At 56.3% G+C, this 17,167-nt stretch overlaps 1 protein-coding gene across 1 annotated transcript; it reads right to left on the bottom strand.

The window, feature by feature from the left end:
• Positions 1 to 1,278: 1,278 nt before the first annotated feature.
• Positions 1,279 to 13,605, bottom strand: VOLCADRAFT_121395 (uncharacterized protein; the record flags this gene model as incomplete). Its single annotated transcript, XM_002955134.1, has 17 exons — positions 13,511 to 13,605; positions 12,986 to 13,229; positions 12,372 to 12,489; positions 11,795 to 11,956; positions 10,410 to 10,550; positions 9,112 to 9,198; positions 8,493 to 8,608; positions 7,737 to 7,811; positions 7,232 to 7,342; positions 6,667 to 6,787; positions 5,917 to 6,017; positions 5,633 to 5,744; positions 5,051 to 5,172; positions 4,149 to 4,534; positions 3,453 to 3,513; positions 2,047 to 3,126; positions 1,279 to 1,344 (listed from the first exon to the last, which is right to left on the bottom strand). Exons 1-17 carry the CDS (start codon positions 13,573 to 13,575, stop codon positions 1,279 to 1,281), a joined length of 3,168 nt encoding a protein of 1,055 aa, XP_002955180.1. The 5' UTR covers positions 13,576 to 13,605.
• Between the last annotated feature and the right edge of the window lie 3,562 nt (positions 13,606 to 17,167).

Below are 17,167 nucleotides of genomic sequence, written 5' to 3'. Positions count from 1 at the left end.
GATGAATCCAACATTCAGCACAAGATCCAATAGACGATATTGATTTTGCCTGTCTGGGAAGAATCAAACATGCAATTCCGTAGTCGAAGCAAAATAACTCTCGCCACCATTCAAAATTCCAAACTATAACCTGTGAGCGCATCATCCACACACAGATGTGCATCATCCACACACAGATGTACATGGGCGCATTCCGTTCGGTTACGTGCGATCCACTGATCTAATTGTAGCCAGCCAGCCAGCCAGCCAGCCAGCCAGCCTATCATGTGCATATTGAGGGTTCCCACCCAGCTCCCCCTTCTGAGCGCATGTATCTTATCTGCCAATATAGAAGCAATGCAACAGTGATTGTAAAACATTTCCCGAACAGGGAGAGATGCGAACGGATACATGGACATGAATAATGGACCGTTATTTAATTCACAACGAAGCTAATTGCAGCAGCTTGAAGCCCATTCGAGAATGTGAAGGGACGGGGAGCCCTTGATAAAGAAAGTAACCGCCTGCGCTGGCTTTCTCTGGGCGAACAGCCCTGCGCGGATAAACCCCCTACGGACCCGGCTGCGTCCCATACAGACATCCAGACAGGCAGGCGTGCCGCCATCGATCCGCCACTGCCACATGCCGCGTTGCGTAGATGATGGTGAACATCCGCGCGTATGCCACCGAAGACGCCGCGGCGGCTGCAGCCACCAGTCGTCATTGCAGAATGTGGCGCCGCACGACCAGGGAAGCAGCAATTGGTCCTAACAAGCTGTAGCAACAACCGGCTTGCTCCACTTTCCGCGTTGTCCCCTCTCTAGCTGATCGAGGATTGACGCACACGCATGGACGGTCACTGCACGTAGCTTCATGAAAAGCGCGCGGACAAAGCGAAGCAACCTTTCTTAACCCATAAATTTGACTAGTACTGCGAACTCTCGCGTACATAAAGACTGTGTCGGGAAAATGGAAAACGTCATGGGCAGACGGCCTTGCCACAAGTCACATACACCAACAATGTACGGCGATGGCGGAACGACAGCGCGTCGGCGCTGCCCACATCGTGCCCCACATTGTGACACAAAAAGAACTCCCCGCTATGCAGTACACGGCCTCGCGCCCTTGCAGCAGCATTAGCATTGATAGCGTGCCGCCAATGCTTCCGCCACAACACTACTTCCCGTTCTCCAACCGTCCTCCCTGGTACAGAGAAGGTTATACGCCTCCGCTGCTCTCAAGCTAGCCCGGCGTGGCCCATCTATATCTCCCGGCCTCCCGACCTTCCGACCTCTCCCCTCACAACCTGACGAACTGGACTCGTTCTGTGGTGTTGAGCATGAAGGGCTTGAGCTTCCAGCCCGCCTGCAACCACAGACAAAACACGCGCGTATATGTACAAACATACGCACACCCACACACGTGTAAGCACACACACACACACACACACACACGAATCACGGTGCGGTGGCGGCATCCATCGCGGTAGCGCCCGCATCGGCACCAGGCAAAACGTTTGGCAAAGGGAAGGAGGCAAGGGGGGAGGGAGGAAGCTGTTAAGTACAGGGAAGGGGGGGGGGAAACAGAGCGGCATGTGCGGAGCTCCTGGCGGGTGGGAGGGCAGCTTGAATGAAGTGACCCTCCACACACGCAAAAGGGTAGAGGAAAGGCAGCCGGCTGAGCACACGGCCCGTCTGGGGTTTGAGTTGCATTCAAATTCGCATGCAGGCATGTAACCGGGGTCGCGGCATGAGGGCACAAGCATTGCGTGGATTTAACATCCCCCAGCAAACCGCTCTCAGCCCTGCTAGGGTAGCCGCCGCTCTTCCTAGCCGGCGCCTAGATGCCCGTAGGCGGAGTAATTGGGTGTGACATATTGATACCTTCAATTTTTCCTCCAGGCTCCCCTCCATTAACCTTTCGTTTCTGTCACACGTAACAGCCCCATCGGAACAAAACCCACTTACATTTGTCCTTTCACGTCGTACACGCACATTTACACACATACATACAAAAGCACAGCCACATGCCTCGAGGCTAAGTTCATTCAAAGACAGCCAGCCGCACCTGTTCCGCTTCCCGCAGCAATCGAGGCAGATTCCGGTCCGCTTCTCGACGACTGGATTGAATAAGTGCCGACCACACCCCCGCGTCCATCATGTTCCACCGTGGTTTCGGAGCGGCCCCGCCACAGGCCCCAGCGTCGCTTCTACAGCTGCCTTTATTAATGCTGCTACAACTGCTGCTGCTATTGCCGCGACATGGATCAAACGGATGGTGGTCGTGACGGGGCCCGCCCTCCCCAGGCCCCGGCGTAGCCGTACAGCAAGCGCCGCCGCCGCCGACTTGCCCCCCACTGCTATTTCCGTGTAAGGCCCCACTGGTATTGCTATTCCCATTGCCACCGCCGTGGCCTTGGCTTATGCTGAGGCTGGCCGTGCGCGCGACGTACCCGCTGCCGTTGCCTGTGCTGGGCTCCCCGTGTGCGTGCGCGTGCGCGGATGGGTGGGGGTGGGCTGGTTGGATTGTATGGGTGTGATAGTGGGTGTGGTGGTAAGGCATGTGGTGGCGGGTGTCCCAGTGCATGTGGTCGTGGGTGTGACCCAGGACGGAGCTGCAGCCGCTGGCGCCACCAACACCGCTGCCGTCACCCTCACCACCGTCGCCCGTTGCAGCGCAGCGTTCGTGTGCCTGCTTCTGACGCTGTAACAGCAGCTGCTGGATTCCGCTGTGGTTTCCGTTGCGACTGTTATGGCGGTTGTAGTGGTTAATGGCAGTTCGGTCGCTTCCCGAGTCGCGCTCGGGGGCCACATCAGATGAGGAGAGGAGCGCAATGTTCTGATCACGCTCATGACGGTCGCCAAGGTGGTTGTTGTTGTTGTTGTTGTTGTTATGGTGGTGGTGGTGGAGCGGGAGGAGGTTTTTGGGGCACTGCTGGGAAGGCGGTTGCGCTGAGCTCTCAAGGGACGCATGTTGCTGTTGGTGTTGTTCTTGTTTGTGTTGCTGGTGGTTGTGATTGTGGTTGTGAAGGCTGTGTAGGCTGTGGTGGTTGTGGATATGGTGCTGGTTGTGGTTGTGGTGGTGCAGCTGTTTGTGATGGTGGTAGTGGGTCTCGGACGGCTGGTCCACACAATGTTCGAGAACCGCCTGTGCGGGAGTTGAGACGGTTTTCGAGAAAGGCAGGCGGCGAAGGCGGGTCTCCAAAAGGAATCCAGAAATGGGTAGGGCGCTTTGGGCCCGAGGGCGCCCCGGGAGGGGTGGATTCTGGGTTTAGGGAAGCAGCATCGCAAACACAGAAAACATCTTTTGTTGCACGATGGTTGCACGCGGGCAGACAGACAGACAGACAGACAGACAGACAGACAGACAGACAGGCAGGCAGCACCAGTAATTTGGACAGGCCGACGGACATTTGAAACCGACAGACAGAGCGACAAACAGACAGATATTCCCGTCAAGCAACAGGGACGTACCTTCCGCAGGTAGGCCGCATGCAGAAGGGCCTTGGCGATGTCGCTGGGAGTAGCACGATCGCTGGTGGTGGTGGTGGTAATGATGGCGCATCGTGGTGAAGGAAACAACAAATGTACGACAGCATACGACCGGAGTACGATGCGAAAGGAAAGGGGCAACCAAGACCGGCAGACGCAGGGGGGAAGCTTTGGTGAGAAGTAGTTTTGTTAAATTGGGGGTGCGTGGGGGTTTGGTGCTGAAAAGGTGCTGAAAACGCACATGTCGCTGTGCTGTGACGTAGTGGCGACGTAGGCGCGGGGCATGCATACAGCTCTCTTGATTGGCACGGCAGGTGTACAGCAACGGGATGTGCATAATTCGAATTCGGGGCGCGCGAACATAGGAAATGAAGTTTGGCCTAGACGGCCTAACTCCGATGACGACCACTGGTAGAGAGCTCCGTTAAAATGAGTTTGTAACATCCTGGGCCCCAAGGTAGTCCATAAAACAGCCGAGCAAATCGCTTCCTGTAACGTCCCCTCTGCGGTGCCCGAGGATCCCCTTTTTCGCCTTACACCTGTTCCCCTTCCCGCCTGCCTTCCGCCCCCCTTCCAACCCCGTTCTGAACCCCTTGCTCAGCAGCCCACACCCGTCCACAGCCCTCATTCATTCGGTCCAGAGCTCTCAGCCATCAGCCTACACTCCATGTAGCCTACCTCAAAGAGACGAGCAGCTCGGGATGCCCCGCACCACCACCACCACCACCACCGCCTCCGCCGCCGCCGCCGCCGCCGCCGCCGCCGCTGCTGCTGCCCAGCAAATGTGCTGCAGGGAACCAGTCAGGCATCCGCCAGCCTCCACCAACACCCCGGCCGTCGCCACTCCCGTCGCCGCAAGCGGCGGCTGTCACCGCCGGCCCTGCAGCAGCAGCACCGCTCCGGTCGGCGACGTGCAGCACATATTCCTCGCCGTCGTACTCCCTCAGCAGTTTTCGGAGCTGCTCCGGGTTGGCCGGCGCGATTCGGTCCAGGGGCCCTATCCTCAGAGGCAGCAGTCCTCGCCACACGTCGGAAGGCAGTATCAAATTTTCCGCCGCACTAATCTGCACGCAGGAGATCAATTTTAAGGAAACGAAGGTTACTAAGGTTAAGGTTAAGGAGGTTAGCAAGGTAAGGAATACGAAACATTGGATCACAAGCGGGTCATACGAACCGAACCGCAAAGCCGCCAAAGTGTCGAGGAAAGCCAAGGGACACAACAAGCATTTATCCAATCCCGCCGCCCTCCAGCCGTGACGCTGCGCTACTTTTTAACGATAGCATCCAGCCCGCCCCTACCCCACGACCCGTTTACCCCACATCCCCACCATCCCCCCTACCTCTCCTCTTCTCCATCCCCCCCCCACACACACACGTTCGAACACGCCCCTCCTACCATACACATCGCACACCTCACGTACCAGAAATTCCCAGCCACACACACACACACACACACACAGACACACACACACACACGTACATATACACACAAAGAAACCCATATGCTGCACTCGCCCCAGCCGCACCATCATCGCCCCGGAACCCTCGGCCGCTTTACACAGGCGGGTCCCCTTCCTCACCTCCGCTGCATCCGGCACTGCCCCCCTCCTCATCCACCTCTCAATCAACATCTCCGCCCTCTCCCGATTGAGTGTCCGCAACTGAACCGCCTTGAGCTCGTGCCAGATGCAAGTTAGGTCGCCTGGAAGGAGGGTGTGGCAGTGGCGGGGTTGGGGCCCCAGGTCCACGGTGTACGGTTAGGGCTTTAGGGGGAAGGTGTTGTAGGAGCATATGGGGTTGGTGGGAACCGTACGATGTTGCGAAATGCGCAAAGGGATCACCCGCCGACGTCCAAATTACCCAGTGCCGGTGCAAAAAACAACAACAGGCAACTGCCCCCCGTAGCCCAACCAGAACCTTGTTGTAAGCCCAAGGTTGAAGAGAGGGTGTTGGCGGGACGGGAGCTGCAACGCAGCAATGCCCAGGCTGCCACCCCAAAGATGCCTGCCGGCCTCACCGGCCTCACAATCACCCGCCACCTCCATTTCCCTCGAACTAAATCAGGGTGCAATACAACCAAACTACCCATTCTATTCCCAGCCATCACAGCCACAACATTCAACCTCACCAAACCTCACCGCGCGCCCACCCCCACCCCCCACCTGCAGCGCACAGCGGGTACATGACGGCCGGCAGCAGCAGCCCTCCGCGGGGCATACCCCGGCACAACCAGGTCAGACCTGCGGACACCCCCAGAGCCAACATGTCCATCACCTGCGAAAACAAACAATCAAAAGCAGCCTCTTAGCGAAGCGACCCATGGGTCGGGTGCGCCAGCGCAACCAGCATAAGCAGCATCAGCAGCGGCAGCAGCAGCCGCGACCCCACCCGCCCTAGGCAAAGCAGCTAGGCCCAACCCAAGCCAGCCCCAGGTTAGGGCCCCCACCATGTGCTGCGCCTGGTTCTTGGATGTGAGGTCCGCCAGGTTGCCCCCGGTAGCCAGTGCGGCCTGGAAGGCGGGCTGGGTGGCGACGAAGGCAGACAGACCTGACGTGGGCAGCGGGAGCAGGAGGTGGGTGGTAATCATAGGCTGCTGTTGACGACGACGACGATGATGATGATGGCGATGGCAAATGCAAAAGCAAATACCCAGCAGGATGGGGGTTATCTTGACGCATTTTCGTTTGAACCCCACCCCATCCCACCCCGCGCCATGCCTACGCGTTCCCACACCCCAAAACGCGGTCCCAATCCCTGCCGCAGTCACAGCTCCAATGGTGCGTCGCGTCGTGAGGAGGACGGCAAACCCACTCCACATCTTCCTACGCGTCCAGGTCGGTGTCTGGCGGCATCGCATGTGTTTCGTTTTGCTCCCACCTCACCCGCGCCCCACCCCACCCCACCTCGCCCGCCCCCCACCCCACCTCACCCCGCCACTATCCTCCTGTCCTCTACTTTCCTGGCTGGAATTTACCCGAAGGTTCTTTGCTGCGCTATCCTTACATGAAGGCACCTCGCCATCCCCACCATTCCTCGCAGCACTAAGCAGAGAACCCGTTCTGTAAGTAGCGCTTAGTGGGCTAAAATATCACTCATCATAACACTAATAAAAACACTAACAGCCCACCAAGCATTGACTAAACCCTGCTTATAGCTCGCTAAGGGCTATTCACGTGCTTCCGCAACGCGCGCTCACCCACTGCCCTGCCCACGCTGCTGATGGACGCCAGCGCCACAAAGTGCTGCGGGTAGAAGGGCGTGGCGAACTCCCCCGCCATGCAGGCTGTAAAGATGAGAGAGGTGATGAAACGCATGCGCTGCGGTGCGGATGCAGGTGCAGGTCCAAAAGGAGAGAGATGGAGCCAAAACAACCTTTAAATATTAATTCATGCTCTTCAAAGTATGCAAAACTAAATATGCGCAAAAGCAACCAGAAACAACTGCCCTTGGTTTCGTGACACCCAGCCCCCAGGCGAGGTAGGAGGTAGGAGTTTGATAATTTGCAAACGCAGAGGGGAGGTGGGTATTGCGGGAGGAGGGAGGGAGGGAGGGAGGAACAGACCAGGAGGGGAAAGACGAACCACACCAGGAGGGGCGGGAAACCGGGATACAGCCAATCTTGGTTGCTGCGAGCCCAGCCTCACCCACCCTGCCGCCCAGACAGGCAGACAGACAAACAGACAAATCTTATTCTCTAGTCGCCCGCTGATGCCCAACCTCAGCCTCAGCGCCGCCTTCAACAGGCCCAACGCAACGCTCACCTTGAGATCAGCATCAAAAGTTTGACCGAATGACGTGGACACGCTCATCCGTACAATACGAGACACGCCGTCTTTTAGCAGCCAATTGATGGCGGCGGAGGCGGCAAAAGCCTGAGGAGGTGGGAGTAAGGGTGTTCACGCGGGTTGGCCAGGAAGGAGGAAGGAGGGCCAGGAAGGAGGAAGGAGGGCCAGGAAGGAAGGTTAGGGTGAGTGGGCGCGTTTGTGCTTAGTTGGGTGGCCGTGGATGTAGATGTGGATGTAGATGGGGATGTAAATGGGGATGTGGATACGGATGGAGGTGGCCACCCCCGGCCGCCAGACCACCCCAGAACACGGCGCCCACACCCCTTCACGGCTCTCTTCAGCACTCATGGACCGCTCATTAAACCCACCCACCTCCGGCCTCTATGCCTCATCCCGCCACTTCGCTTCTTCCTACGAGCACACATACACGTACACACGCACATCCATACACGCACACGCAAGCACACCCATACACCCGCACCTTCTTGGCCCCCAGCCCGGTGGCCATGAGCAGCGCTGAGAAGGAGAAGTTCTGCATGGTGCTGCTGAAGAAGCGCTGACAGGGGCCGGAGAGGTCGGAGGGACCGGCCGGGAAACGATGCGGGCAAGTACGACGCGAGACGGAGGAAAGGGGGAGAAATAATCATCACGATGGCCAAACGATAGCAAACCCAGATTTCAAGAAAACAGAACACTCAAGAGGTTTTATGCGCCAATGTAATCATGTGTATGTGTTATACCTTCTGGAGTTGTGTTATTTTCCGAAGGTGTAACGGGCACATACGAGCCGTGAAGGGGCCCACAAGGGCCAGTCTAGGGTTTCGATACATTTTAAATTATGTGTTGTACGTGTCAACTGTTTTGTTTATATGTTTTAGAGGTCGACATCACCGCCCGAGATTCGGTAGAGTTGTGTACGTATTATTGGGGGAAGGGGGATTATATGCGAAAGTCAGAGAGATGAAGTGTGTTTTTGGTGGGGAGGGAGGGTGGTGTAGTAGCGAAGGGAGCACCCGCGTGCGCTTCGATATGTACGGGCCCCCGGGCAGGAGCTGGAAGGGGGGAGCTTTGGACCTTCCTTATATACGCGCATATATGCAATGTGCCGCATGCAGAAGCTTGTCTTGGCCGCTACGGTCCTAACCCCTTTCCCCCCATACCCCTTTCCCCCCATACCCCTTTCCCCCCGTACCCCTTCCCCCCGTACCCCTGCCCCCCGTACCCCTGCCCCGCCAACCTGTGTCAACCTCCATCTCAGCCACTCCCAGTAGTCGGGTGTTACGTCCCGGGGGTCGGGTAGGAAGGCCTCCTTCAGCTGCCGCTGGACGCCCAGGAGCCAGTTGCGGAGGCGGCCTGAGGGCGGCCAGGAGAAGGGGGGAGCAGGAGGGGAATGACAGCTCGATGTGATGCAGAAGTCCAGGTACAAATGTCGACGTCCAAAATACACCAAGCACCGCGAAAAGGGTCGAGAGGAGGGGAAGGGGGCAGAAAAAGGAGGCGCATGCGCAGAGGACAGAGGAAGGTTGCAGGGACAAGGTCAAGGTGGGGGGGGCCCAAAAGGAAGGAGCTAAGGAGGGGCAAAAATGGTTAACAGAGAACCAAAAATGAAAAACCAATGGCCGAGCGCATAACGATGGTGACGGTGGTTTCAGGTACTACCATTGGACCGGCAACAGACGCGCACACGCACACACACACACACACACACACACACACCCTGATCATCGCCAGCCCTCATCGTAAGTTGATCAAAACCCGTATCCTATAGCACCCCCTCGAAACTCCCTTTCCATTCCCCCGTACACACACATACACACACATACACCGAAGACGCGCGCACGCCGCGCCGGCCCCACCAGTCGTCACATCCGAGTCCTGCAGAGCCGCCTCGCTCATGGCCGTGATGCGTCGCCCATCCCACACGTACGGCAGCAACTGGTCGCCTGCGGCGACGTACAATCGAGACGTACAGCACAGCATGGGGAGTGTGTATGAATGTGCGTGTCTGTGTGTGTGCATCCGCACTGGGCTTCTCGGCACACCCGGCCATTAGCTGTTAGCCGTTAACTAACCAAGTGCGCAAGATAGGTGAAAGGTAGCATACATCACACATACATCAGAGATCTACATACACCGCGTTAAAAAGCCTTCAAATCAGATAATACGGTTTGAATCAATCAATGCGGTGTAGGGGCTCCGTCGGGGCTGAGTGGACGCAAAGGATGCACGGGTGCAACAACAAGAGCCACGGCGTGAGCATATGCCATAAGCCGGTCCCGTCAAGGAGCACTTAAGGACAGCGTTTTGACCAAGCTCAGCTCCAATGACCAATGGAATTTCCACACGGCGGCACAGACCGGTGCCTACGCAGTCTCGAGAGGGATCAGGAGCTTCCGGGCCACCTGAGCGCCGGCCCCCGGCCACCACGGCCTAGTTTTAGCAGGCCGCTCATGCCGCTGACCCAGATTGAAAACTTCGCACCGCTGACCCAAATCGTCTGTCCAGTTTCGGGACCCGGCCCGGTTCGCTGCAGCTCGGCCCGGCAAGGCGCAACTCAGATGGGGGGAAGGAAGGGAGAGGAGGGGCTGTCCACGTGTCCCGACGGGAAAAGCCCGTAGCCGCATCAAACGACCCAACTGCAACAACCCACTATGACAATCGCAGTTGGGAGGTGAGTGGGGACCGCGAGCCCTTCATTCGTTGTGATCTGAATCATTCCAGCACCTCATTCCAGCCTTATGTTGCCAAACTGACAACAATCTGATCTGGGTCAGGGTAAGCTTGTGGCTGTTCCTGTGTACTTGTGGGACTAGGCTCATCCAGCTAGGCGTCATAGTATAGATACACACCACCTCGTTCTTTTGCTCGCTCGGTCGCTCACACACAACCGCATTCGCACAACCCCAAGATGATGTGTGCTCCTTGTGTGGTCTGTGCGCTGTGGTTACTGGCACGTTGGAGCAAGGACCCAGGGTGCAGGGTACGGAGAGCAGTTCTTGCCCCAACAGAGGGGTTGGCCGAGCGGAGACGTGGATAGGGCAACTTTTAGCGGCCTTGTCCAGGGTCCAACGGAAGAAGCAGCAGTGGGGTCAAGACAGGCTTGCGGTGTCGCTTAATGGACTCACGCCGCAGGCTCTTACGCCTGAGGGCCCACCTTTCTTAACTGCCACTGGAAGCCGTTCGAGCGAAGCTGGTGCCGACGGATGTCCGTTAGAATGTCGTTCCGAGGCCTCACGGCCAGTTTCACGGTCTGTCTTCCTGTTCCGGCGACTGTCTACAGGATCAGATGCGGCTACTGAGGCCACAGAGATAGAACAGAATGTGGCATGGCAGCCACACTGTCGGCCTCCTCCAGCGGCGCCGCCCGACCCGGGCTTGACCAAGAGGTGCACACCGCGTTGATTGCAAAAATGTAGGCCAGTAGATGGATTTGGCAGCGAGGTGGTCGCTGTCAGCACCTGTTCTGGATGGAGAAGCGTCAAGGATGCTCTGCGCGTGACAAATTGTTTTTGCGTCATCCGCTGCAATCTCTGCCGCCTCTATCGGAATCAGTTACACAGCTCGATAATGCAGTTGTGGAGCTCTTCGGCTCTGTTGACGGCAATTCCTTAATAATTACATAAGGGCTTTGTGCAATTCCAGGTAGAAAAAGCAGGAATCCTAAAGCAAACCGCTTTAATCGAAATGAAATGAATCAGACCCGCATCGTGCATAAGTGATGTTGATGTGACTGGAATATCAAAGCTAGGAAACCGTTCAATTGTGACCCTTCATCGTGCAAACACATTGCTGTCAACGCTGCGGAAGTCTTAAGAGCTTCTATGCAAGTTTCCTCCAGCTGAATAAATCATACTTCTGTCCTGCAAAAAAGTTTGCCGTACGAGAGCGAGCTGGACTTTGACCAAGCGTTGGTCGAAAGCCGAAAACCGGCAGTAAAGTGTTCTCCGAACATGAATAAGACATAATGGCCGTTATAATCCATGCCGCAGCCAGGAGAGGCCTCGATCACTCCACCACAACTGGGTAGACCGGGCAGCACTTGACGCCCTTGTCGCCTGAGCTGAACAGCCCAACGATGCACCGACCTGCGGCAGGCCAGAAGTCGCGAAATGGAAAAGGCGGTTCACAGCTTGTTGCCACATCTGGGACTAACTGCCTATGGCCAGAACTCGCAAGACCAGCAGCACGTGGTGGATATCTGGAGCCTGGGGCAATCGTCTGAGGAGCCGACATCTCGCCAACTCACACTCTCCCCTAGTCACATGGAACCGCTTTCTTCCACACCAGCCCTTGCAGCCCAGGGCCCACGCTCCATCCTTGCGGCCATCGTTCCGCTGCAACAATGTTGCCTTTCTCCTTAAAACGTAGCTTTTACCGGCAATACGACACACCCACACGCGCCACACTCTCTGCCTAGTTTCAGCGGTATGCTGCCTTGTACCGCATCCACAACCCCACAGAGAGAGATCGATGAGGCCAGCGCACCCCTTGGCCCACATTCCCAGTCCGCGCCCTCCGGCCGGCAGCTTGTTCTCTCACCTTGCGGCCCTTGGCAGAGCTCATCTAGGCTGGCGCCACCGCGCAGTGTGAGGCAAATACGAGGGTTGACTGAATCAATGTAGTCCGTAGTCCATTTCAACTTGCTGAAAACCAGTTCGTCCCGAAAGGGACTCTCTCGGCTGCCCTTGCTCACCCAAGAGCCTTAGTCATGACCAAGATGAGGATGATGAGTCGCGGCAACGACGGGGAAAGATAAGGGCACAGGAAATTGTGTTAATGGAAACTGCAGAACTCGTATGATGCAGAGCTGAAAAGCAGTCACCGGATTCGTGGCTCGATTGGCCAGCTGCAGCGGGGGGGGGTCCGAAGGAAGTCACAAGTCCGAAGGCGGCCACTTCGCATGTAAGAAAGGCGCGGCATATGGAGTGGGAATTCCGGGAGGAGAGCTTCCGGATATGCGAATATACGATAATATCCTAAGGGGTATTGGGGCCTGGGGCTGTCTGTTTAGCAGGCAGAAATAAAACTGCCTTAGGCCGTTGCGATGCCAAAATCGATGCCGTCGACGCGGATGGGTGTGCTGGTGGACATGATGCGCACGAAGATTAAACCTTACCGTGCAAGACGCGCTCGTTGAGTTCGGTGCGAAGGGTCATCCGGGAGATGTTGCTGCGACTGCTGTGGGAGGCCCAGATGTGAAGACGCTCCAGGGAGGTGGCCGCGCCGCAGGGCACCTGCGCCGCAGCAGGACAGCAAAGGCCGACGGGGCGCAGCATGAATCAGTAGATGATTGGGTGAGTGCGTAGATGATTGGGTGAGGGTGATGAGGTAAGGCGGAAGTCAGTGTGCGGGCTCCCCCGTTTCTTGGGTAGGTAGCGGTAAGCACCTTGACACCGGACTCCTCTTTTACTTGAAGGTCCGGATCTTGCGCTCCACACATTCGGAGAAATGGTGGAGTAGGGAGCCAGGTTTTGTAGAGTTTGTTCATCAACAACAGCGCAGACGTTTGCAAACACCTCCCCGCCCTGGCCATCTGAAAGTCTGCTGTTGCCGCGGCTATTCCGAATTCCCAACCCCTCCTCAAAGAGCCATCTGTTGAGTGTCTAAATAATATTGAGTGTCTATGGGTTGTCATATCTCACCCACGCGAACGTCACTTCATTCGACTGGAAAAAACGACTGGATAGTCCATCCCCTGACTGCACGGTGTCGTAAGGAACAAGGACATACATTTGCTGCCGCAGGTGCGGCCGTGTAGAAGCTGAAGCACCAGGTTGAAGAAGGCGTATCTCGGTTGGCTTCCAGATGGATGCGGAGGGCAGTGGAGTCTGGCTTCTGGGCGCAGTTGCTCAAGGAAGGGAAAAGCGGCGCGGCGCGAGCAGCAGGAGTCCGCGTGCGAGGGATGGCTTTGGAGGGCTTGACGACGGACCTCTGTGATCTGGGAACGACATGTAGCCGGGCTTCTGCGGTCTGCCTGCGCACACGGGGACGCGGATGTTGCAACGCGGGTGTTGCATACGCTTTGAAAAGCGCAAAACGACATGATAAATATGGAATGATTCACATTTGTCCAGCTTTTGCACCTGGATTAAGTGATTTTGGCTGGCTTTCGTTGGTATCGCACTGCTTCATGCAAGAATTTGACAGCTTCACGGAATGCCCCGGGTAACCCTAAGGTAGGAAATACAATCGATGCAGAGAACCTAAAATGTATTTTTTTTAAAATTCTCGATCTCAGTGCGCAGCAAGACTTACCCGGCAAACGTTGTCAAAGATAGGGCAAGCAGAGCCAAGTGCAAAGATGCTTTGGAGCTGCTCATGTTCGAGAGTTCCTTCCAGGTCGTAAACAGGCGTTCATCTGCAAAAATGCTAGTGACTTGACTTTGGTCACATTCCCCTAAATTTGAATCTGATGGCGTACCGCCAGGTTCGGCCGTAGACGTACCGCCTGCTATGTGCGCCTGCGGCGTGCACGGTGTGGAAATCGGCGTTTCATGCGCAGCGCAACAAATGGTGGAATCTGGTGGGCGGATACATAAGGGCCTTTTGAGCGGATTTTGCATCCATAAGGAGCTGCAAATTGTGCCTTTACATCCAGCTGTCGAGTGCTGTGGAGGGCTGTCGTTACCTGATGACCGCTCCTGCTTTCACAAGCTTCTGGATATACTAAGGTTAACACAACTTTAAACGATATAATGTGTTTCTTTTGTCCTTTGATAAAACCTGCTTGGCATCCAACAAACGCCGGCCGTCTGAACTGCAAAACTACTTGATTGTCCACGCCGCCCGCGCCCTAAAGCTGCACAGAAATCTTTTGTCAAGCAACTTTTGTATTCATAAATATTTATTGAAAACGAAATGGTCTGACAGCCTAATGTTTCCATTGCTCGTGAAATTGGAGAAGCCGTGATAACCTGTCTGTTGACCATGTCTGTTTCCGCTGCTACCAGCTGGGCATTCATCTTATCTCTACTGTAGAACGGATGCTTATGTCCCTTAGGTACTTCGGTTTCATCCCGTTTGTTTAGTAAAGTGTCCGTAAGTGCAGCCCCGCCGACTTGTGAAGCATTTTGTAGTCTGCCCCTGTTAGCTTGTACCTTATTCAAGTTGCAAAATATAGAATACGCATCATGTCTACGCGGACCCGGATAGAAACGTTAGGAGGGCACTTGCCGATCTACGTACTAATTGCGTTCGCGTCATTGACGGTCAAACTCGAGGTAAGTATTATAGCTGACACGATGTGTGTGCTGTCCACGTAAGGACCAGGCGTCCTCTGGCTATTGTCCATGGAGTCGTCCTCGTCATTGATTATGTGTATAAACTCTATTGTAGGGCAACTTATATATTTTTTATGTTCTCCTAATACAACTCTGGACCTAAGGATTAGACTGGGCGTTTAAATAAAGGGGCCTTCGGCGGTTGTGTCAGTCAGGGCAATGATCGTGACGGTCATGTGTACACAGAAGTTGATCTTGGACCGAGATAGGATAGAACCGAGCCTGTAGCTCCCAATGGCTGCTGCGGCACAACGGTCCGTGTCGTAGTCTATACATGGTCGGCTTCACATCCGATCGACCGATTGGGCAAACCATCCCCAATTGCAACTGGAATTGCGCCATACTCTCGTCCGCTCTCTGGCGAGCATCATCCAAATGCCTAGCGGCTTTCTAAGTACCGCTGGGCGCTGCATCCTCTCTCAGCTGCCACCGCCGCAGCGGCGTAGCAACAGCAGCTCTGTAACAGTCTTCCCATACTCCTACACATCCGGCTAAGCCTCATGCGGCTCCCACCATCCCAGACATCTACACGGGTCCCCCGTTCACCTCAATCCCTTGCGTGTCACCTACAACCTCCCACACAACCTGACTACACCGCTGGACTGTCGCGACATATGGCTGTAGCATCGACAAAACATGTGCCTACGGCTAAGACTCTGTAAAGTTAGTCATCCCGCCAGTTCCTGCCCGTGGCTCGCATGTTTATCGCGTATCATGTAGTACACGCGGGCACTAACGCATATCCACACACTCAGTTCCCTCATACATACATACATACATACATACATACATACATACATACATACATACATACATACATACATACATACATACATACATACATACATACATACATACAGTTGTGACTACACCCACTTCTACAGAGCTCCCTGCGTCGGGGCCTCCCGCCTAGACCGCATCTATGTAGACCATGGCACCATGCCGTACATTGCTAAGACGGAGATTGCCGTGCAAACACCGTCGGATCACAAGCCAATGGTCATGCACCTGCTGCCATGCCGACCAGAGAGCAAGGGCCCAGGGAATCGACGAGTGCGTCTGGCCTTCACATCACACCAGGACCTCGCCGCAAGCATGGAGGCATGGATCACCAGCCAGTGTGCCACAGCACCATCTGCGGAGGACAACCCTTTGGGCCTGATTGCGTGGTGGCCAGCTTTTAAACGCCGGCTGAGCACCCTGGCCCTTCAGCTCAACAAGGCGGCACAACACCGCAAGCTCAGACCAGGGGCCCGGGCTCGGGAGGTGTTACCGCAGGTCCAGCTGGCAAGGCAAGCGGTGGATGCAGCCCCCACAGCACAACAGCCACTTCAACAACTGGTCGAAGCCCAGGCAACACTCGCACGAGCACATCGGGAAGACTGCCGGAAGGATGCCATGGAGGCCCGCACCCACTGGCTGCGGGCAGGGGAGAGGCCAAGCCCTTCCCTTACAGCCTTCCTCCAGGCCCAGGCTGTAGACCAACAACCAGCCCCTGTCGCCATGCAAGCCTCGTCCGGCCGACTTGTTACCAACCCCGCTCAGCTGCCCCAGGTGGTAGCCGACTTCTGGAAGGATGTGAGCAAGGCCCCGGACTTCATCTGCCCCCAGGCCCGCCAAGCCGTACTGAACTCCCTCACCGCAGCCAACATTAAGCTCCCGGCAGAGGCAGATGAACAGCTTGGAGCCAAAAAGATCACAGCCACCGAACTGCGGAAGGCACTCAAGAAGAGCGCACCTGGCAAGGCCCCAGGGTGGGATGGGATCCCGGCCGACATCTACAGGAAATTCTGGTCAGCCATAGGTAATACCATGGCAGGCCTGTTCACTGCCATTGGCATGACCGGGCAGGTGCCCGCAGGCTTCCTTGAAGGGATCATCACAGTGCTCTATAAAAAAGGCGACCCCAAGCTCCCAGGCAACTACCGCCCCATCACACTACTATGCTCGGACTACCGGCTCCTTGCTAAGGTACTGGCGAACCGCCTGGGCCCCGCCCTGGGACGGGTCATCACCCCCGAGCAATCCGCCTTCCTCCCCAAGCGCCTGATTGGGGCCAGCGTACTCTTCCTGCGCCACCTGTCACACCTCCTCCGCAAGCAGAACCGCCAAGGGCTTTTGGCATTCCTGGACTTTGCCAAAGCATACGATACAGTGGATCGCGGCTTTCTCCTAGCGGCCATGGAGGCGATGGGGGCAGGGCCACAGCTGTGTGCGTGGGTACGTCTGCTTCTGAGCGAAACCCGAGCCCGGGCGATGGTCAACGGGTACAAGTCCAGGCTGGTAGACATGGAGGCTGGTGTCCGGCAGGGCTGCCCCCTGGCGCCTCTGCTGTACCTCTTCGTCGCCCAAGCTCTGCAATGCTGGCTCCGGAGCCAGGAGGTGGGAATTAAGCTGCAACCGTCCGACCCAAATCCCGTCACCGCCTGCCAATATGCAGATGACACGGAAGTGACGTTGGATGGCGCGGAATCAGTTCCCTCCTTCCTACAGGCCATGGAAACATTTGCCCAGGCATCTGGCCAGCGACTTAATCTGGAGAAAGTGGAACTGCTATGGATTGGCCAGCAGCGACAGCAACAGCAGCAGCCGGCACCAGCAGCAGGACCCCAGCTAACAGCCCCCCAGCAGG

This window comes from Volvox carteri (assembly GCF_000143455.1).
Source record: "Volvox carteri f. nagariensis unplaced genomic scaffold VOLCAscaffold_49, whole genome shotgun sequence".
NCBI classification, from domain to species: Eukaryota; Viridiplantae; Chlorophyta; class Chlorophyceae; order Chlamydomonadales; family Volvocaceae; genus Volvox; species Volvox carteri.
Note: the sequence above shows the minus strand (reverse complement) of the source record. Positions and strands in the feature narration are given on the sequence as shown.